The sequence below is a fragment of the Lissotriton helveticus genome, chromosome 3_1, assembly GCF_964261635.1.
Source record: "Lissotriton helveticus chromosome 3_1, aLisHel1.1, whole genome shotgun sequence".
Classification (NCBI taxonomy): Eukaryota; Metazoa; Chordata; class Amphibia; order Caudata; family Salamandridae; genus Lissotriton; species Lissotriton helveticus.
This window is the reverse complement of record NC_136061.1, coordinates 988,066,525-988,089,507: the sequence shown is the minus strand read 5'-3', so window position 1 is coordinate 988,089,507 and position 22,983 is coordinate 988,066,525. Positions and strand designations below refer to the sequence as shown.

At 43.7% G+C, this 22,983-nt stretch overlaps 1 protein-coding gene across 4 annotated transcripts in view; it reads left to right on the top strand.

Annotated features, from left to right (window-relative positions):
* Window positions 1-22,983, top strand: part of COL18A1 (collagen type XVIII alpha 1 chain) — a 439,200-nt gene that overhangs the window by 353,852 nt on the left and 62,365 nt on the right. For 3 of the 4 annotated variants that reach the window (XM_078681471.1, XM_078681469.1, XM_078681468.1), the window contains 11 exons: window positions 1,217-1,366; window positions 2,974-3,036; window positions 4,281-4,325; window positions 7,687-7,827; window positions 8,785-8,832; window positions 11,051-11,113; window positions 16,615-16,641; window positions 17,307-17,390; window positions 20,055-20,084; window positions 21,429-21,455; window positions 22,583-22,645. In XM_078681471.1, coding sequence (XP_078537597.1) covers window positions 1,217-1,366; window positions 2,974-3,036; window positions 4,281-4,325; window positions 7,687-7,827; window positions 8,785-8,832; window positions 11,051-11,113; window positions 16,615-16,641; window positions 17,307-17,390; window positions 20,055-20,084; window positions 21,429-21,455; window positions 22,583-22,645 — 741 coding nt within the window. The remainder of the gene's footprint in view (window positions 1-1,216; window positions 1,367-2,973; window positions 3,037-4,280; window positions 4,326-7,686; window positions 7,828-8,784; window positions 8,833-11,050; window positions 11,114-16,614; window positions 16,642-17,306; window positions 17,391-20,054; window positions 20,085-21,428; window positions 21,456-22,582; window positions 22,646-22,983) is intronic. The other variant, XM_078681470.1, reaches the window with a different exon arrangement.

Sequence of the window (22,983 nt, the reverse complement as noted above, 5' to 3'; positions counted from 1 at the left end):
AAGATTATGGCGTATGGACCATCCACCTAAGGTCCTGTGGTAGAGACAGTGAACCGTGCCGGGTGAAAACTGCAGTGGTACTGATTAGTCACCCTGATCTGTGCAGTAACTACAGGAGTGCATGCTTAGAACGATTTGCAGTGGAATGCAGCGGATCTGTGTGCTGGTATTTCCTGACCTTGCACAGATTGGGGGGGAGAATATGCCGGCTGCACGGGAGGAGTTGTGCGGGTTGGAGCACTACAAGTGAAGATGATGTGGGACTACTGACACTAGTTGGGTGTGTAAAGTCTGTAGTTGGGACCCGATCATGCATTCGGAATTGAGAACGGAGCAAGGAGGGCGCTTAGGTACTAAAACAGTCATATGAACCAAGGGTGGGTCACAACCCTGTTGGGATCGAGGATGGAGTGGGACCCAGGACAGTAGAGACAACCTGGGAATAAGGTAGGATTCCAATTCTGTAGGGATAATGGAGGTTCTTATTCTGGGTGAAGTCTCCAAAGAGAATGGGTCTGACTGAAACCAGACAAGTGGTGAAGGTACCTGACCGGGGCCTTGCCTCTGGTGGGGTTAGCAGAATCTCATCAAACAAGGGTGGTTGTTGGGGGGCAGAGTGAGAGACCCTAATACTGAAGGAATTGCATGGAGGAGGGAGGTGACTCCTACCACACAAGTGTATAATGGTGGGTTTAGGGCTCTGAAACATGAGTGGCTGTGTGGGTGGTGAGGGGCACCCAGAACACTAATGGATGTTTTTTATATAGCGCTTGTATGAGTGCAGGGAGGTGATTCCTACCAAAGGATGGAATAATGGTGGGGTTAGGGCTCTGAAACATGAGTGGCTGTGTGGGTGGTGAGGAACACCCTGAACACTGAAGGGACCTCTTATATAGAGATGTTATACCCCAAGGTGCACTTTAGTTTCAACCATAAGGCAATAGTCTCAAGAAATTCATAGAACAAGATGAAGTAACATGGAATCATGTAACTTTTGAGAAAATCAAAATCAATCAGAAGATTGTGCATAGAGGCAGAGTGTATTCTCTGCACAGAGAAGGAATGGCACTCCTGAGAGTGAAGACCAGTAGGGTTCCCTCAGCCTGATGCAGGCTGGTGTTTGTGGAGGTGCAAATAGGACCGCCATATCATGACTTCTGAAAGTAGATGGCTCAAGAGTTGTGTAATATTATTCTGTCTTTTGCTTTCTGCTCAGGGCCCCCCAGGTATTCCAGGACCCCCAGGACCTCCAGGTGTCCCTGGACTGCCAGGCGTTCCAGGTGAATTTGGCACAAACCGCAGTTCTTCAGCAGGACTTCCAGGCCCCCCCGGGCAAGACGGTGCCCCTGGGCTGCAGGGACCCCCAGTAAGTACAGAGACCAGAGCTGACACTGACTACACACAATGAGATAAGTTGGTCGGAGGCACATCAAATGAGACATAGACACACAACTCCAGAACAAAAATAATGCATTAAAAATCACAAAAGAAACAGAAATATACACAGAGTGAGACAATAAGGCATATATTTAGAATAACAGATATCTTTTGATCTGGCCTAAAAACACCTTTGTACTTTGTGTCATAACAAATTGTCTTGCTGCACAGATTTGTCTCCACCTGCCACATTCTCCTGGACAATGACACTCAACGTGTAGTGAGACTCTGCTTATAAATAAGCTTCTCACCTAGACACAGTGGATTATGGAAATTTTATAAAGAAAAGAAAACAGTTGAACACCGAGGCAGAGAACCAATAAAAAGCTGGCTGAAAGTGGTGAGACATACCAGAGATATACAGCAGGAGAGACAGACTGCAAGATGTTCATGGGGAGTATAAAGGAAGGTGTGGGTCACATCTGACAATACAGCTCACCTGAAAAATATTGTGATAGACGTCGAAAGAAATTGTCACCATTGTACCATTGATATGGCCCTGCTCTCAGTATCACTTGTTAACCAGTGCAAAGCCAGAATCACAAGAAGACCATGACAATGCAAACTAACCCAGCAAAAGACTCTTCCTTGATCACAGAGGACCAGAAAAATGTGGACCGCCAGTCTGTATTCTGGTTCAGCAGGACAGATCTAGGATAGGACCACAATGTTCAGAGGTTGGCGGCTGTCAGTTGTGAAGAAATGTGTTTTGCACAGAAAATACCACCCTCTTGCTTGTTAATTTCAGCTGATCTGTATCCTCCAAATGACCTCCACCAATTGTTTACAAAAAGAGTTAATTGACTTGTCTCCCTTCATCTCAGGCATCTCATTGGCTAGCTCTGTTGCTAGATGCTTCCATTTTTCGTTGTGTTTGAAGTTCCACACTCTTGCTAGTTAACTTCATGTATCTGCTATTCTCATAGAGGATTTAAGTATTCAGTAACTAGGTATACTTACATCCAAGCTACATATAAAGTCTCTACCTTGGTTTAAAGGGTCACATACCTAAAGTTCTGCAGAGAAAAATAAATGTGACAGCCAGCCTGCTCAATGAAACCTACATTTGTCCATCTCTTTGCTGACTTTCTTAGGAATGCATCTTGCTATATATTACACCCAGTTCCTTCTTTAAAATACGCCCACATTTCGTAAATGAAAACATTGTCTCTGTGGTCCTCAGCGCCAAATATGTTCTTCTTCGGGTTGGACCCTGCAGACTTTACATTTAATAAAAGTTAACAGGAGGTAGATCCTCATCCTCTAGAACTCCATTGCTTTGAACAATTAATTGTAAAAACACATTGTCTGTTTCAGAGCAGGGTGAATATGTGTATCTTCTCCCTGTAAACATCTTTTGTAGCTTAGGTTATGTTATATCCAGCACCAACCCAGAACCAAGAGTCCAAGGAAATGAGTTTCAGATCCTCCATCTTTGCAGTGTTTTTCTCAAACTTCACACAGAATAGGCGAGGCGATAAATCTCATATGTGTGGATAATGCCAGCTCCTGATGTGTGTTGTCTTCCTTCTACAGGGTCCGCCAGGTCCTCCAGGAGCAGATGGAATTCCAGGAAGTCAAGGACCAGCGGGAGAAGCGGTAAGAAGCTGGTGAATGTGGCTTTTGTGGGTCTGCTGTGTAGAATCAGACAACCATGTGTAGGTGGGGGTCAAGCCACGAAATACTTTGCAACTAGGTTGTGAGGGCTTTGTGTAAATGAGAATCAGGAGCCAGTGAGGGTAGCATCCAGGAGGTGAGGAGCATCCATTAGTAAGGGGAGAGGGAACCAAGGAAAATGGACCAACCTGCAAGGCAATGTGTAGATGGTGCTAGGGTGGTTCTCTATCCCAGATATAGGATTGAGCTCATTAATAACTAGGGGTGATCTATTTAAGAACTCACTAATATGGAATGCACTTGCTGTTGCTGAATAGAAGGTCTGGGAAGATCTCTGAGACAGAATGGGCTTCTTTAACTCACCTGACACAGAATTGCAGCCTGGTGCCATTCTGTGGAATGCAAAAAAAGGCACAATCAGTGTTCTCATCAGAATGTGTTTTAGTAGTGCATGGATGACATTTAGATATGTATGGCATAAGGAAGATGGTGAATGATACATCTCTGAATTGGAAATTTTGAGATATTCTATGTTGAGAAAACAGTAATCTGGTGGGTAGGAACACATATCCCATCTCCACCACTCTTCCCACTAAATAGGTGGCTCTACTCACATTGGGCTGTCTGACCATGAGTGTAGGTGCCCCTTTAAATCACAAAGTGGACTGCATTATTTTGGGTGTGCAGCAAAGATGGCTTTGCACACTCCTGCATGTGCGATCCTGCGATTGAAAGCATTTGGAGCTGGGCTCACCCTTGAAGGTCAGATCATGGGAGTGGGAACAGAGGACAGTCTGCTGACCCTCGAAGGTCGCCTCCTGAGAGTGTGGTCATACTCCGCTTCTGCTTAAACGTGAAGGTTTGATCTGAGTACCAGAGGTACAGGCATCTCTGTTCAGACCAGTGTCTGATCCTAGGAGAGAGATGACGCACGATTCACACTCTGGTGCGTGATCCTGGGAGCGTGAGCACAGACAACTCTGCACAAACCTGGGGGGCTAATGTTGGAATCAGAAAGCTGAAATTCTAAAGCTGGGAGTGAGAGCACAACTGGATCTGCTCACACCTCATGGTGTGATCCTGGAAGTAGGAGAACTGCTCCCATCCTAGTGTCAGATCCTGGCCCAGAGCACAGCTGGCTCTGCTCACAAAGCTTTGCCTGAACCTGGGTAAGATCCCTCCTTCGACATGTTAATAAGTCAAATCATCTCTCCCTCCCATCACAGGGCGAACCTGGTGAACTCGGCCTCCCTGGAGCCAATGGACAGAAGGTAAAATAAGTTCTCTGGTTTTCAATACATGAATGTCAGTCGACATTTCTCTTTTGTTTATGAGTTTCTATTCCCAACGCCCGGCAACCTTTTCAGTCTTTCAGTTCTGCCTCTCTGCAGCATACCCTTTTCACTGCCGTTCAGTTGTCTGTACAAAATGCTATTGTTTTTCACTAAAATTCAGTTCTGTTGAGCAACAAAACTTAAAACCTTTCACTATTGCTTTTTTTATTATGTGCATAATGCTCACACCTTTTCACTTTTGTTTACTTATATGTTTGCACAAAGTTCACACATTTTCCCCATGATTTAGTTCAGTGCTCGCACATAGCTTGTGTCTTTTAAATACTATTTCTATTCGATAAAACGCTTTTGATTGCACATTTTCATCATGGATCATTCAATTCTTTGCATGCAATAAGGGTCTTGCACATATTTTCCCTATTATTTAGTTCTGCTCAGGCACTAAACTCTCACACGTTTTACCTTTGTTCAATTCTGTACATGCACAGAGCACTCACACCTTTCACTGTTATTTGAATTGATGCACGAAGAAAGAACATACGCTTTTGAATCTGCAGTTCTGTCTTCGCATTACATCTTGCCACCTTTTCACTGTCGTTGAGTTTTGACTATGCACAAAGCTTACACTTCTTCACTAGTATTCAGCTGCCCGCCGCACAGGGCTCCTACACCTTTTCACTCAGTTCAGTTTTGGTGACAAACAGGTCTGCCATGCCTTTGCATTGTCATTGTGTTCTGTCAGTGACCAAAGTACTCGCCACTTCAGTTCTTTTGATGTTTATGTTGACAGGTTTGACTGTAAACTCAGTTCTGTCTCCACCAATGTCTTATGCCATTTCGAATTAATTATATTTTGTGTGCTCTTGAATTACAAAGTTTTGTTGTTTTGTTCCATTAATATACACATCACATAACTTTCTGCCTTAATCCACTTGTAATGGTTTACAATGTTCAAAGTATTAATGTAAAAACTGTGCCTTTTTTCTTAAGACATTTCAGTTTTCTCTCATCTATGGCGCCTTGGTAATGCAGCTGGACAGCATGTCTTTTACATTTGAGTTTAGCCTCTCCGTATACTGAACCAAGTGTGCACTACGCAGTGAGGTTGTGTCCAGCTGACACAGTAAAAAAGAAAGCTGCAGAGGTTGCGCAGCACCTTTGGATGCTGAACCTCATGAGCACTGCACTCTTTCTTCCACTGATTCAGTTGACAGAGCAGGCCCAGCTAATGTTGTGTTCTATTGACCACTGGGGTGGACAGAGCCTTGTTCATGATTACTTACTGGAGTGGTGGGCAGGGCTTTCCTAGCAATTCCTTACAACAGTGACCACTTGGTTGGTCAAGTCCCTGCTATTGATTTTTTACCCTAGTGACCACTGTGATGGGCAGAGCTCATTAAGCAATTCTATGTAAAAATGACCACTGGGTCGGACAGGCCCTGCACCACTGGGTCGGACAGGCCCTGCACTGTCCGACCCAGTGGTCATTTTTCTGATCTATTATGATTCCCAATTAGCGCATAGGTTAGCTGGTGCAATTGACAAACTATTTTAGCCTTTGAATGCTTGGTTAATGATGTAGAACCTGTAGGCTCTTTGGTGAAATCTGTTCAGTTAGATCCACAAGTGGTTTGATTGCAATACTGCCCGCTTCTCCGTCACTCTCATTCATACTGCTTTGTACTTTTTCTTCTCTGCTGTCATTTCTACTCACTTTTTCCCCTGTCTAATCAGCGCAAACAGCCTCCTATCCCTTCCTACCTGTTAGAGCTTCTGTCTCACTACACTACTTCCCCACCCATGAGGGAGGTCTGGGGCGAGGTAAAGGACTTGTATATGTCTTGCATCTGCATGACGGTGCTGCCGGAGAGATAACCGTGTGTCCTGCTATGGAGTTTATGCATGGAAATCCTGCTGCGCTGCTGCAGTGTATACATTTGCCTCGTAAGGTTATGCAGGAGATGCTGCTGATGCTGTGGTGCTGTTTCAGTAAATGCATCTACTTCCTCAGGAGCTGCAGACTGTGCAGTATATTCTGCTGTATATGGGTTGCAGACATTCTAGTACATACTACAAGGCCACTGCAGTATACAAAAGGTCTTCCTCAGTGGTTGCAGAAGTTGCAGTACCTTCGTAGGTACCACTGACGTTTCTGGCTTTACTCACTATGCTGCTTACATTGTGTTTAAAGTCCTGCATGCACATTGTGTGATTGTTCAGCATGTTCTATCTGGTTGGCTGCAGTGAGTGTGCATGTCTCCTCTTTTCCTGCATGACTTACTGGTCGTTAGAACCCAGTAGGATTGTTTCTGTTTCCTTTCTCCAGCTGTGGGAGGAGATCATGCTTACATCTGCATCAAATCACATTCCATAATGTGGATCTTTTCACCTTTTTTTTATAGACAGGTGGATGTTTGAGATCCCGGTCAGGTCCCTAAGACTGCCTTTGCCATAAAACCCAGGCTTCAAGGATTTTTCCTCTTCTTCAAGACTCTGGGCCTGATTTAGATTTCGGCAGACTGGTTACTCCGTCACAACGATGACAGATATCCTGTCCGCCGAAATATAAATCCCATAGGATATTATGAGATTACATTTTCGGCGGATGGGATATCCGTCACCGTTGTGCTGGAGTAACCAGTCCGCCAAAATCTAAATAAGGCTCTAGGTCATCACGTTGAGGACTTACTTGATGTTGGCTATCAGCTGACACTTTTCATTCCTGTCGGCTGATCGTCTGCCTCTCCATTTCCAGATTGTTGCAATAAATTATTTTGCAATCCATCACTCCCTTCTATATGCTCCATACACAAGAGTGCTCTGAGTCCACTGAAGGGTGGTTAGAAATGCTTTATGACAACACCAACTAAATAAGTGTGAAAATGGGAGAAAAAGCCAAAAATGTTGTCCGACTGTTGAGTGGCTGAAAGAAGCCTATGGTCAAAAGAGAGAGAATAATTTCACTCCCTCAAATCTCTGATGTATCCTCATTCCTTCACAAATTGTGTTTACCAAGAGTTTCTTACTTCCACTGCATTTGCTTCTGCTTTGAAATCCGTACCCGTCTTGGAAAGAACTGGTACTATACGAACCAAGATCATTCAATTCAACTTTCTTCCACTGATATAAATCATGCACCCAAAGTCCCACAGGTAGAGCAGATGCTAATGCGGCATATCCTGGGATCTTCATATTCTTGTGTGAGTGGCTCTTTCATCTGTGTGTATTGTCCTGTATTAGAATATGAATATTTTAGAAGTATAAATCCAAAGATATAAGGCTTCAGCAGCATTGCCGTTGCCCACTAACCTCTGCTGTCCACTTTGCTGCTTTGCAGGGGGATGCAGGAATCCCAGGAATACCAGGGAATCCAGGTGAAACCGGGTTGGCTGGTCTCCCAGGACCCATCGGACCTCGGGGGCTTCCAGGCCTTCCTGGGCCCCCGGGTCCTCCAGGACCAGGATTTGGAGCTGGGTTTGTAAGTAGAAAACTATCTTTACAGCTTTTTCTACATGGGTCCGTGTTCTAGATAATGTTTGGGCACATTACGTCCTCTTTGTGCACTCTGTACTCTGTCAACATGCGTGGAGGACACCAGCCTTTAGAATGTTCTACTGACATCCTCTAATTGTGCAGAGATGTTTGAGAAGATGTGATATGAAGAAAAGCACCCACTTTGGGAAATGGGCCTCCCTGCCTTGACTTTTTTTTTATAGCACAGGAAGACCTAAACACATATGCTACATTAGTGAGAACATTTACTAACAATAAATGGTTGCATCAAACATAAAGCTGACATTTAAAAGATGCACCTGCAATAATTGCAAATAATGTTAAAGGCTAGCTGCTCTAGGACATGGATAAAATACTTTACATTCATTATTAGAGCTAGTGACATTAGATCTATATGTGCAAAAGTAGAATACAAAAAATAAAATGTATAAAGTGAGGTAAAAGAGGGTTAGGTGGACATAAATGAGGCAAGTTGATCCAACTATCATTATCATAAATTCTTTGTCAGAAGCTAGGTATCCTCAGTGAAAATAATGCTAACAATTAATGTGAAAGAGAACCTCATACTCTCTACCCTGCAGTGTAAGATAAACTGCACGTTCTCGCTACCGCCTCCAGTGTGAGCGACTACACATACCCTCTTTATTCCTATGATGCTCCATTCATCCAGTGATGTAGCATAAGCACCTGCGATACAGGGGGGGACTGAGCTCCAAAGGGCCCCCTCAACAAAAGGTGGTAGGTGGTAAGCCAGTGAGGGAGGCCCCTCCATGTACTGTGCAGGGAGCCCCCTTTCTAGATACGCTCCGCCTCTGCATTCATCTTCTCATTGTGAGAGAGGCCACACTCGTCTTCAACACCCTGACGATTCAAGAGGGCACACCTATTTGGATTCCACTGATGTTGTGTTTCCTTGCTCTAGGATGATATGGAAGGCTCCGGGGCTCCATTCCTTAGTCGTGGCTCACAGGTAAGAATTCCAGGTGCATCATTTCCATTCCGATAAGCTTACTCAATCAAGAATGAGTGCCTAGTCTGTCAGAGGGTGTTATGAAGTAGTCTCAGAAACGTCATTCATTCCAGCTTGCTACACTCAACACCCCATACTGAGAAATGTACCATATCTTAACATCTTATACTCCATATCATATGCATACAATCACAACGGCCTCCTTAATGTTACTCAACAGCACAAACCAAGCATGCTAACTGATTTTCACAGCACGGCAAGTATTTCCATTTTAATCAGTGGTTCTCAGCACCACAATAACTGGCCTCTAGGCTCAGACTAATTTCCTTTGTCTTTGTTGGTCAGTACAGAATCATGTCTGTATAAGGTTTCCATTTTAGATTTCATTGCCCTGGTTTAACTCACACTTTAGAATGTGAAGATTTTGTCTGTAGACGGTCTGTCCTCTGCTCCCCACATTTATATTCTTTGAGCGAGGCAGGAAATTTGGTGTATAAATCTCCAGAGAACTAGGACGGCACCCTCACCTTCCTCTCACCTGCTAGGCAAGTCACAAACTCCGAGGGCTCTCATCTTCATCAATGAAATCATCAGAACCCCTTCTCTTGGATTTGGATAAAGCTCCCATATCCAGTACATACATGTCAGAGACCCCACCTCCAGCACAGACATAATTAAAGCTCCTCTCTCTAGAACTGGGATAGCTCCCACCTCCAGCACATACATAGTTAGAGCTCCTCTATCTAGAACCGAGAGAGCTCCCACCTCCAGGACAGACTTGTCAGTGCTCCTACCTCTAGAACTGAGATCAGAGCTGTCACCTCTAGCATAGAATATATCAGAGCTCTCACCTCAAACACAGACATGTCAGAGCTATCTTCTCTAGCACCTTTAGAACTGAATCTGTGATAGCTCTCACTTACAGCAGTGAGCGTCTCAGAGCTCCCACCTTCATTACTGAGATTATCAGAGCTGGCTTCCACCTCCAGCTCAAACCACATTTCCCTGCGAAATTAGAATATTTACCCTTATGCCCACATAATGAACACTTTCCGAACAACATACATTCCTCAAAAGTGTTGTCAGAGTCCAAGTCTACAGAAATGTCTTCCAAATCTTTGTTGATATAGTATGTCCTCCCATGACCACATTCCACACCTCCCCAACACTTACTACACCCACTTCATCAGAGCTTATCTCTTTTTATAATGTTGTTGCTCTTTTTCGCTAGGGGGCGTTTGGACTGCCAGGCCAAAATGTAAGAACTTGAGCCAAATAGCACCAGGCAGAGTTATAGTATAAATACCTGGGGAAAACCTTAAATCTCCAGAAAATCTATTAACAATGTTTGTTATTTGGGCTTTACTTGGCCTTTTGCGATACACAGCTGCAAGTGTTATTTGAGAGAGAATATGCATCTTAAAGATTGCTTTACAACCTGTTGTTCTTTCATTCCTTACACATCAAGAGATTTCTCTTCTAAACACATTGCACTCGTTTTAAAATGTGTTATGGGGAATGTGGCTAGCATACAAGCTCCTATGTTCGCTACTTCCCACTGGATTGTGTTTTGCTTTACCCATTTCTACAGCAATAAATAAGGCAAGCTTGATGAGGGCTAAAAGTTCACTCCTGCGCCAGAAGAGGAACACTTTTGTTGGTTTCCAAAAGCTGGTTCCTTTCCTGGGATAAGTAGAGTAGTAATGCTGAGCCTACACTTTGCAATCTGCAAACAGCCACTGACTCTCAATTTGGCCAGAGTATCTTTACTGTCAAGCTCCATAGTCAAGACCCACAATGAGTTCCTGGGCTGTTACTCCCACCTTCACCCTACATACACTGTTGAGAGTGACAGGAAGCCAGATGTAAGAGTAAGGAGTAGTTAACAATTGCAGTCCTAGCGTTTGTAACCAAATCCACTTTGGTTTTCATATAACCTGCAGTGTATAGTGCATCTTGTTATGATTTTTTTTTAGAACTGATGGTTGAGGGACGTAGCGGACATATTGTGTTTCTGGGCAGATATACACATTAGCGAAGCACTATGTTTCTACTGAGTTCACACTTTTATAAAGTGAAGACGGAGAGTCTGGATTGCACTATAGTGGCTGAAGATTCCCACATGCTAGACATGTAGGAAGCTACTCGACTAGCAGTAGCATCATGACTGGAGGTGAAGAGGAAAGAGCTTTCTATCTCACCGTCTTTTTTGTTTCAGGGAAAAGATGGGTTTCCAGGACTGGATGGACAGCCAGGGTTGGATGGATTCCCCGGACCCCCGGTAAGTACCCAAATGTCTACTGGGGTTTTCTTCTTCTAGACTTGAGAAGAAAGAAGACAGTATGTGAGGATCATGGAGTGCACATAATCTCCAGTTTCAGTTTTAACTACTTTGAGTGTGGTTTCATTGCATCCATACATGACTTGAAAAAAAAGTAAAGTACTAAATTATGAGCATGGAAACACAAAACACAAGAGATCTTTCTCATTCCATGATCGGGCCCTCACTGCAAGGTAATTTTTTTTAATGTTTTCAATCAATAGCTTCTATTTGTTTTAGGTGGCATAAGGATACCTACATAATTACGTGTAAAGTAGTGTAACAAAAAGAGATTAATCAAGCTGTAGGTTATGCCCAACGTTTAAATATATCCATGTTTTTACATCAAAAATTGTATTCTACGTACAAACCTCCTACGGCTAATAGTTGCAATGAACCTTATTCTTAAATATGTCTCTTAACATTAATTTTATACCATTAAACATGAATTGGGCTTACATGGGATGGGCACATTCCAAACCTCTGCTGCAGTACTTGAGAAGGGGCTTCCACTACACATATTGCTTTTAAAATAAATGGTAACCACAATACATTTACTGCTTTTACATCAGAGGGGAGCTCTCCACTTTTATTGCCTTGTACAAGAAGGGAGCACTTTATCCTTGTTGCCTTTTATAAGAAAGAACACTCTGCCCTTGTTGCTGTGCATAAGGAGGTAACACGCTGCACTTATCGCCTTGCACAAGAAGTGAGCTCCTCTTCCTTTATTGACTCATATAAGAAGGGAGCACCCTACCCTTACTGCTTTTATATAAGAAGGAGAACCTCTACACTTATTTCCTTACATACGAAGGGAGCATTGCTGCTCTTATGTCCTTACATAGACAGGGAGCACTCTGCCCTTACTGCGCTGTATAAGAAGGAGAACCTCTACACTTGTTTCCTTAGATCTACACCTATGTCCATACACAAAAAGGGAGCTCCTCTACCATACTTTCTTACATACGAAGAGAGCACCTCTACACCTATTTGCTTACATAAGAAGGGAGCACCTCTACACTTATTTCCTTACATAAGTAGGGAGCATTTCTACATCTATTTCCTTACATAAAAAAAGATTGCCTCTACACCTATTTCCTTACAAAAGGAGGGAGCACCTCTACACTTATTGCCTGCACGAGAAGAAGGGAGAGCTTCTACACGCATCACATTTACATGAGAAGGGAGCCCTGTTCACCTGATGCCTTATTCAAGAAGGGAACACCTATGCACCTATTACCTGTACAGGAGAAGGGAGCACCTCTAAAGCTATTGCCTTACACTAGAAGGAGCACCTCTATGCTTATTGCCTATACATAAGAAAAGAGTATCCCTGGAACCATTAATGTTACATAAAAGTGGAAAGCACCAGGCCTCACCAGTGTCAAGTGTGAAAAAGAACTTGGCAACACTTCTTGGTCTTACATGAGAAGGGGTCATCTCAATACTCATTGCTTTGCAAGAGGACGGGATTTCAAAACCCTCACCAATCTTACATATGAAATTGTGAGCACTCGCCAGACATACATGAATAGGGAACAACCCTCTCCTGTTACTCCTTTTGGCATGAAAAGTCTCCATCAGGTGACAGATGTGCACCCCTGCCCTGAGTGCACCAGCTTGTGTTCAATGCCCTAGGCCTGTTTCAGAGATTGTGGTTGTGTTAGAGTGCAAAGGGCGCACAACACGCTCCCCTTGTAGTGATGAAGGGCTGCTGCCTCTACCAAGAGTTAAGTAGCACAAGTGCAGCGGTGGTGGCAGCACGCCATTTGTGTAATAGTGATCAGTAGTGTGAACAGGCGTTTTTACATTTCTGCCTGTAGTGGGGACTACCGGCTCACTCATTTAAGGTTCTGCTGCTGTGTAATTAACTTGGCCTTGGCCTACACAATGATTCAATGGAGTGCAGTATAGCGCTCACGTTTGCATGTATGGGTTATAGTGTATGTGTGCTTCTGTGTGGTACAGTACATGGATGCCACTGGATTCAGTTTTGGAAACCTAGGGCCTTGGAACGGTGCATGGAAGTAGTGGAACCATCACAGACAGATATGTGTTGTTTGCTGCATTTGTGAGAATTGGGACACTCTCTCTCTCTCTCTCTCGCTCTGTGCTCTTCAAAATGACTCATTCTGGAAAGGTCAGTGGGGCCAGGGCACATTGTCAGAGAGATGATAGTGCTAATAAAGAAATCATTGCTGATGAACACACATCAAATGTATATTTTTAGTAGTGTCTCGCCACACCCAAAAGATGCATAAGAAAATAATGATCAAAATTCACGAACCATGATTCATGAAATAATACTTTAATTCACTAACCCTACAAGAAGATTGAAAACCAACAACATAAATCAACTGTGCTGTCGTTATTGAGTAAAAAAGGACACTGACGCCTCTTTGGTTTACCTGTGATAGAGAATCAACAACAGAGTACAATTTTGCAGCAGATCAAAGAGTAGAGTGATGTAATGTATAGCACAAGTGAATAAATAATAAATGTATCATGATTATTTAGCTAAAGATATTTACTTAACAATAAACATCTCATAAATTATAATTAGAAACATCGCCACAAAAAGAATTCAGACCTCACCCCAATATTCAACATCTTTTACCCCTGCCACAAGCCTAACTCTTGTGATTTGCCAAGCAAAATTGGTTCTCATCTCAAAACCTGGAAAACAAACACTAAAGGCACCTCCTACCGCCCCCTAGCTTTGTTAAACACAGACGCAAAGATATGCACACAATTTCTTGCTTTACACTTAGAACACCTCCTTCCCAGTCTAATTGATCCTGACCAAGTGGGCTTTATCCGCAACCGCCAGGGATCAGACAACATTTACGGCCCGCTCCACCTGATGGGAAAGGCAAACAAACACAACATTCCCTCCCTGCTCCTATCCTTAGGTGCAGAAAAGGCTTTTGACCAGGTCAGTTGGGCCTTCCTAACAGTGGTGCTGCACAAACTAGTGCTTGGGCCCAAAATTATCGATGGAATCATGGCAGCATATTCACCACCATCTACTTTTATCCCCCTCAATGGCCTAAGCTCCCCCCTGCTTCAGGACGGAATGGGGTGCAAAGCAGGCACCAACTCCCCCGCCTCCAGTCGTTGGCCTCCTTTCACCTGACTCCATTGGATACCTGGGCCTCACCATAACCCCCTGGCTTGAAGACTAGAAAAAACACTAACTGGCTGCCCCTATATCGCTACATCCTGGAGGACCTCAGTTGGTTGAAACCCCTGTACATCTCCTGGCTGGGATGCATTAACGTGATCAAAATGAATTTACTGCCCCGGGCACATTACCTATTTCAGTCCCGCCCAGACTTGATAACCGAGACTGACATTCAACCTCTCCAAAACAAATTGTGCATCTTTATATAGGTGGAGTGAAACCACACATCTCCAATAAGCACCTCACCTTCTCGAAAAGAGATCTGATCTGTCCCAACATGCTGGATAAAACTGGGCGGCCTACCGCTAATATAATCAGAATGGGTGGTGCGAAAGAGGGAAAAGACATGGCTACACATGGATTGCGCTGTGGCCTGCAGATCGCTAGGGGACTTAGCCTGACCACCGAAATAGAGCTGCCCCAAGAGCGCATACATAGCTATGCCAACCAGGCCTGTACTCGAAATATGCAATTGCATAGTGGTCAGGCAAGATCTCACCACCTTCCATTCCCCTAATTCTCCCCTAGTCGGCAACCCCGATTTCTCCCGAGACCTTGACCCCAAGTCAATCGAGACCTGGTCACAAAGAGATGGTAGAATTCTAAGCAACTTCTTTCAAGGCCCAACTATCAAAACCTTTGAGCAGTGTAAACAGGAATTCCGGATCCCGAAATCTACCTGCCTTCAACATTACCAGCTGCGCCACTGGCCTCCTTAACCCTTAAATGCTCAAGCTGCCAAGCGTACACCCACCCAATTCGAGAGGCTGATCAGGTCATTTGAGGGCACTGAGGGCCTGATCTCACAACCTTAGGCCACCTTATCCAGGAATCCAAACCTCATATCCTACACCCATATCAGACACGCTGGGAGGACAACTTGGGACACACATTCACAGGCAAACAATGGGGCGACCTTTGGAAAGACATCCCCAAAATTAACAGAAATATTCCCCACAGAGATTCGGCCCTGAGGATCATGACCCAATGGTACCTGACCCCCTTTCAGGCTCTCCTGCATGTACCCAGCCGCCCCCTCGACATGTTGGCACTGCCGCAATGGCACAGGCACCTTCCTGCACAGTTGGTGGTCAAACATCCTGGAAAGAGATCCTAGGCCACATCAAAGGAGTCTGCGGGGCTTATTTATGAGCCCTTGCGTCACTTTTGCGCCGCCGGTACGTCACTTTTTGTTATGCACCAGAAGCGTAAAAAATGCAAGACGTTGCATCATATTTACAAAGTGACACATCTAGATATATGCGCCATTTTGTAAACCCCTGTGCCACATTATACTTGCGTCAGGTATAATGTATGCAGGGTGGGCGTTCTGACGCAAGTAGGCCTCATAAAAGTGACGCAGTGAACTCTATGAGATTTCACCGTGTCACTTCTAGGACGCAAATGCGTCAATATCTTACGCCTGCCTCACAGCAGGCGTAGGACTGATGCAGGTATATTTGAAATGGGATCTGCCCATGTGAAATGACCCATTGATGGAGTTGCGCCACTTTTGTGACACTCAGCAATGCGTAATTTCTGCGCCTACAGATATGTTGGAAATACTGACGTATCTGTAACTCCTTGCAACATTATGCGACATACTGTAAATATGACGCATCCAGCATGTTGCAAGGAGGGCGCAATGAAAAGTGACGCATCGCTGTTTTCACGCAGCGATGCGTCACTTTTCATAAATGAGGCCCTGCATCTCTTTGACTGAGACTGCTCTCTGCTTTTCCCCTCAACATTCCACCGAACCCGTACACCTAGGAGTGCGGACACAATCTGCCCCAACCAGCATGGACGCTCTCAAACCGTTTGATGTTACTCTCCTTGACGCACAACTGGGTCTTTTTTGGTTATAGTTTCCTTTCACAAACACACACTTGAAACCTAGGCGGGTGGGGTGCCCCTGCTAGGTACTACGTCTCATTTAGCCCCACCTGTCAGTGACTATTGCCAATGTTTTGTTGTTTTCTTTATTGCTATTTTATTATTCGGGCGAATATTCTGCGTGACTCTGTTGATGATACAAAAACCAATAAAGATATTTCCCCCCAAACAATAATGCAGAAACGTCACACCAGTTCTACTTCAAACCCTTCCCACAGTGCACTGCAATGGAGTTCTCAGCAGTGTCAGTGGAGGGGGGCAAGCAATGCTTCATAGAAAACAAGTTGTATCTCTTTCCTGCCACATTAAATTATCTTTGTGTCGTGAAATTGTGTGAACCTACTACATGCTGATTATTTTATTTTTCTCATACGGTACACAGGGACAGAAAGGAGAACAGGGTGAGCGGGTGAGTAATGCTTGCATCTAAATACATACCTTTTAGTCTCACCATATGTCAGGTGGTAGAGCATTCCCTAACTTCTGCATGTTCGAACTTTGTAAAATGAGTAAATATATACGACCCCTGAAATCAAAAATGTATGGGCGGCAGCATTATATAAGCCCATGGCCACTGTGGTGAAATTAACAAATTTACTATTTCCTAAAATGCACCACAAAATAAAATACATGGCCATCAATGGTGATGCTAAGTCCTTGGTCAAGTATTACATTCTTATGTTAAATTAAGTTCTACATGAAAGGGAAAATTGAGTATCTAGTTGTGTATGTAGGGTCGTCTTAACCTGGCGTGTGCTCCTGTGGAGTCTGTCTTCAATCCCCATAAATACATGAAGAGTTAGCTAGAACTCTCTGATTGGACATGCACCTTTTTGGACTTCCCACAAGCTTGAAGGAGGCTTTTCTGCAACTTGTGTGAATATGAGCCATGTCTGATCTTTCTGTGGTCCACACAGTGGCTTTCTACAGTGTGACCTGTCTGAAATTTTAGCAGGTCTGCTATATGAGAATGCTTTAAGGATTTGGATAAACCAATGAAGTGTAGTGTAGGCCACCAGTGTAGTTGTTACAACAAAATGTCTTTCATAATGGAATACTTGCCTTCGTTTATAGGGAGAGCCTGGGCGTGACGGCATTGGGATACCAGGCCCCCCTGGTCCACCTGGAAAGATCATTCATGTATCATCTGATAATGAGGTAAGATTGTTCAGCTTCCATGTTTAAAACAAAAAGAACAATTTTCTTAAAGTTGAAGATGATTCTAAAGAAGGGTTCTTGTGCGGCTGTTTAAAAATTCAATGGATATGGTGTAAGATTGATTTTGTTGCCATGTACTACCATTGTTTTTAGTTATTAAAGCCAAAATGCAGGTTTCTGCTAATCGATTTCTTGAGTTATATGCCAAATGGGCCAGCTCATGCCTTTACTTTTTGTTAATGACATTTCTTAGCTTTCACCCATGTGCCTGAGTCTTGACTTATGAGAATCGCTGGCCAGGTTTATGGATAGGGCTTTAAAATCCAGGGGTGAGGCGCTTTACTCAAGTGGTCTGGAATCTACTCAGTACTGTCGTATTTATAGGTTTTCAGTATTTGCACCTTTGCTGGATTTTTAGCATTTGCGCCTTTGCCATGTTCCATATTTTGTACTGGCATTTCCCTCACTCCATTTGACCGCCTCAGCTTTAATTGGGGGATGCCCGTAGACCTTCCTTTGCTTGACTCCCATCTCTCATTTGCATCTGAGAGGCTTCCTTCTGTGGGATGTGTTGGTGCTCGCCAGATACTATACTGTGTTACGCCATCTTTCATAAAGGCATTCATGGTTGGCGACCATTGTACAACCTGTCGTATTACTTCTTATCCTTGAGGGAGGAGGTCGTACGCACAAACAGCTTCACAGTATTCCAGGGCGAACGCGGTCAGTAGTCCCGTTTAGCTAAGACTCGGTAAAGCGATTAAAGAGGAATGAGAAAGAGATGGCTGGCAGATCTTTTAAGGCACATGAAAATGGCTGAAAAGGGGAATAGTGAGGGGAGGTCAAGAATGGAGATGGGGAAATGATGTTGATGTGCTAATGGTAAATGCAATATCTTACTGAATGCATTTCTAGAATATTCTTGTGATGTCTGCCAGTTGGTTCTGACAGCTTAATGATGAGTAGGTTAAAGTACTTTGAAAGAAATGCTTAGTTCTGTGCATGTTTTTATGAGCTTGAGTGTCATTTTACTACAGAGCAGGCTACCTTAATGTGATATTTGGTGTTTGCTTGGACTCATTTTGTTCTGGTAGGTGTCAGTCATTTTGTTCTGAAAGACATTCCTCTGGTAGACTTCCTGGCATTCTGCACTAAAGGTGTCCATACGACTGGGAAAACTTTAGATAACTTCCTCTGTGAATTTATCCAGCAAATGTTATGAAAGTTCAAATTGCGAAGTATATTTTTAAAGGCAAAACTATTCCTTTCTTCAAAGGTCTTAATCAAAACATGCTTATGATTTTGGGTGTGAGTACTACAGCAAAAACACAGAATTTGCCAGACTGAATGTTCTTATTATTTTTCCTGTAGTCTGTGTACCAAACGAAAGGCAAAGGAGTAATTTGGATTTAGAAGAGTATCAATCTGACCAGGATGTAATCAAGGTGGAAGTGATATCAGTGGTACCATATTGTGTTTACCAGTGATATGGTGGTCAGCTATTCATCCTTTCACCATATGTCTATCACCTACTCATGCCAGATTTTCATACCAAGCTAAGAATCTCTCCACATCTCCCTTTCTAAGTTCTCTGCTTCTAGGGTTCAGGAAACACTGTGCAGAGCCAAGATATCAGACATGCCCTGAGATGTTGGCATTGCATTTCCAAAACAAAGGAGTCACATGCACTTCTCGGAGTCCTTGAAAGTTACACAGAACATGTATCGAGCAAGAAAGTGTTTAGATTCTCCTTGTAAGAGAATCCATTCCCTCAGTGGCTCTGTCTTCTTTAAATACTTCCTTAGTCGTAAGCGCAAGAGTAGATGTTCAATTTAGTCAGCTATTCCTTCATTAGGTCTCATTTTGAGTACCGCAGTGCGAGGCCCATTCAGGACATCCCCACAGAGTTAGCCATACTAGGAGAGTGAAGTTAATGTGGAGTATAGAGGGAACCAGAAGATCCACTTAGTTATGAAGTATTACTGAGGTGATCCGTAATTCCCGTCCCTGTTCTCTCAGTTACTTTTCATTACACCTCAATGTTTCACCAGGAGATTTTGATGTCTCTTCACAGCCAAAAATGTCCCTATGAAATGCACAGGATTCATGGATTTAATATTAATCTTATAACGTTTGATGGGGCCAGTAGCTCTTGAAACCAGTCTACAAATCTCTTCCCCAAAGCTTGACCTAAATCGTCACCTTCTCCCAGTATCCTCTATAGGTTGAGATGTCTTGTAGAATAGTGTAAGTAGGGTAAAGAAGGAGCTCTGGTCCCACCTCTGGCCATCCACTACCCCGACTGAACTGTTACCAATAGTACTTCTGCCAGGGACCTTTTCATATTCAATGGTGTGATGCGAAGGAGATGTGAATGTGAAAGACAACACTGCACAAGAGGGACACCCCACTGCACCATATACTTTTTTTGCAGTTTAACACAAATTCTGGAATTGTCACAAGAAAGCCCATGGGTACTTGTTGGTAATGGCAGCCTTTTCATTGTGAGTGCTGGTATTACCGTAGGTGAGCATTCGCTCTACAGGTTTCAGGTGAGTTACTGGCGGATCCAGAGTGGGTTACTGATTAGCGCCTGATTGTCGTAGGCATTTGGGAGCTGTGAATTGGCCACCAGTAGGTAAAACAAGTGCATTTTACTTTCAGGCAGTGGATGTAGATTCAACTGGTTCTGAGGTATGTATGCTATGTGACTCCTGCATGGAGTGATGTTGCATATTTCAGTTAAGCATGGCATGTCCAGGGTATGATGAGCTGAGCATGATGTTGCAGGGCGGAATACACTGAGCATGGCATTCCTAGGGCTGGATAAACAGAGCATGGTGATACCCAAGGCAAACAAGAGCTCAGGACTAACTACGCTTGATGCTGAGACCGAGATAACTGAGCAAGGCTTTCCCTGTGAAGGTTAGACTCTGCTTAGCATTACCTGCCAAGGAAAAACAAGCATGACATTCAGAAGGTAAGATGAGCTGGGCAAGGCATCAGCAAAGTACAACAAGCATGGCATGGCATTTGCTGGATCAAAGAAACTGAGCATGACATTCACAAGTCCACGCTGGCATATGCTTCCCAAGGCGGTCCAAGCTTAGCCTAATAGTAGTTGAGAATGGCAGTGTCAGGCGACAGTGGGGTGCACTTGTCGTCCTTGGGCAGGAAAAGCAGACCACGGCATTCTTAAAGAGAACTGAGCTCAGAGCAAGTACATTGCGGTGTAGATGAGCTGAGCATGGGCTATAAAGTTCATTCATGGCATGGAGAGATGAGAATTACATTTCCCGGGCTGCGCGGTGGGACTGATGGGCTGATGAGTGTGCTACAACGTTAGAAAGCAGCACAAGTACATCGGGAATTAAGGAAGATATTCTCATGGTAGACTAGAGCATAGCATTCCAAGGGCAGAAGAAGTTGAGTGTGCCCATACTCACAGAACATGGCACTCCAGGGGGGATATGAATATGCCATTTTCATGGCAAGAGACACTTAATAAGTCCTTTATGGGCCCAGTGGGCCCAGTGTGACACCCTCATGACAATCCTAGGGTACCACAAACTAGTCATGGCATCCAGGGCACAGTAAGATGAGCTTGGCACACCAGGGCGCAGTGAGACCAGCATGGCATTCAAGTGGGCAGAGGGCTGAGCATGGCATTCACCAGTTAAGGTTTGTTTGTATGTGGCATTTCCAGGGTGATGTAAACTAAAAAGGTGCTGCAGAATATAAATTATAAGCTGAGCATGGCATTTTATCCGTGCACGGGCTCGGTGCATGCAGAAGTGGGTCAGCATATGTGTAAATGTTGCAGTCTGTGTTGAGCTTACCATCAGTCGTATTTTCGTTCACCATACTTTGCACTTCACTGTTTTGTCTTTGAGTTTTTTGACTGTGTAGTTTGTGGGGGATTTCCTCTTTTTCCCAACCATTTCAGACTCATGAGATTTGCTTCCAAGTCCTGGTCCACCCACATTCACCCAGAAACCAATTCATTTTTAAAATGCTGGTTTTCCATTTCCTTTGCAGGGTCGGCAGGGAGCAGCTGGATTCCCGGTGAGTTAAGAGCAACTTGCATGTCTGTACCACAAAGTGATATTACCACAGTTCAGCTAGGGTCATCACACCGCTGAATGGCAGTGATGAGTGTGTTTCTCCACTGTGCAGACAGGAGGTATCATGCTGGTATGTATTTTGTGTAGAGGAATAATGCGTGATTACCTGATGTCTGATGCGCAAAAATGTGTTATTTCATAGTGTCTAGATATGAATGTGTCCTACACTGGCATCTGGTATACGAGAATTGTTCTTATTGCTTTGGCATATGTTATTCTAATGGTTCCATGTGATGAGGAAGATTGTCTTTGTATCTCTGTATGCTTTATACGAATTGTGGTTAACACTACTATATGGCGCAGGGAGGGCATATTTTATTTTGCTAACTTCTCGGGCAGAGTAGTGATTATTTGTTCCTTCCTCATGTGTGAGAGTGCCGCAATAGAAGAGTGACTGGGCTAGAAAGAGGTATGTTATTACACAGTCCCTGATGTAGAGTATGGTTGTTAGTCAATGATGACTGGTGTAGGTGAGCGGTACCCCACTGATGTCTAGTATCAGGCAAGAAGGTGGAATTATCCCAGTTTGTAGTGGGGAGACCTACGTATTATTGCGCTGGTGTTTGTTGTGTTGACGAGGGGTGTGTTATTTTTCAGGCATTTTGCATGAAGGAGAGACATGAAATTAAGGGGATGTCTTGTGTAAAGCATAGCAGTGTAATGAAGCTGATACCTGGTGCTGAATAGAACTATTTTATTATGTAATGGTCTGGCATGAAAGATGGACTAGTTATTACATTGGGTACTTGCATGAAAAAGAGACGTGTTCTAAAATCTCTGTCTGGTGTGAAAGATGGATACCGTATCGCTCTGATGTCTTGTCTTGAACATTGATGTGCCAATAATTTGAATTTGTGTTAAAAAGGGCAATGCTATCAAACTGGTCCTTATGAAAAGATTTAATTTGTTATTGTGTCGTTGTGAAGATGACCCAGGTTCCCATAGTATTCTGGGGAGAGGGATTGTATTATAATGCTGATTTTTCTAGTATCTACACCACTACCTGTGGTGGAGATGGAGTCCTAAAGGCTAGTAGAGTTTGAATCTCTTTCTTTGTTTTTCATGCAGGGCCCAAGAGGTCCTAAGGGAGACCATGGAACTCCAGGCTTCTCTGGGCCGGCAGGGCCAAAGGTTAGTATAGTCTAATATTTCAAGACTATATACACTGTGGTAAAGTCTAACATTTAAAGATTGTGTACTTTGTCTACAATATTATTTCTATTGTAGGTTTAAATATCTATGTAACAAAAGAAATTGTTCCATCTGTTTGACTTCTTTCAGATATTGTTATATCACAAACATTTAGTTTGTCGCATGCATATGGCTGTAGATACACATGCTTAGCATAGTCCTGCCATCTAATTATGTGCTCGGACATTTGCAAGTTGTTTTTGTTCAAATAAGTTTTTGCAGTCAGTAGATGTGGTGTAACTCCTGCTCTTGGTGTACACTGTGCATGAGCACCAATT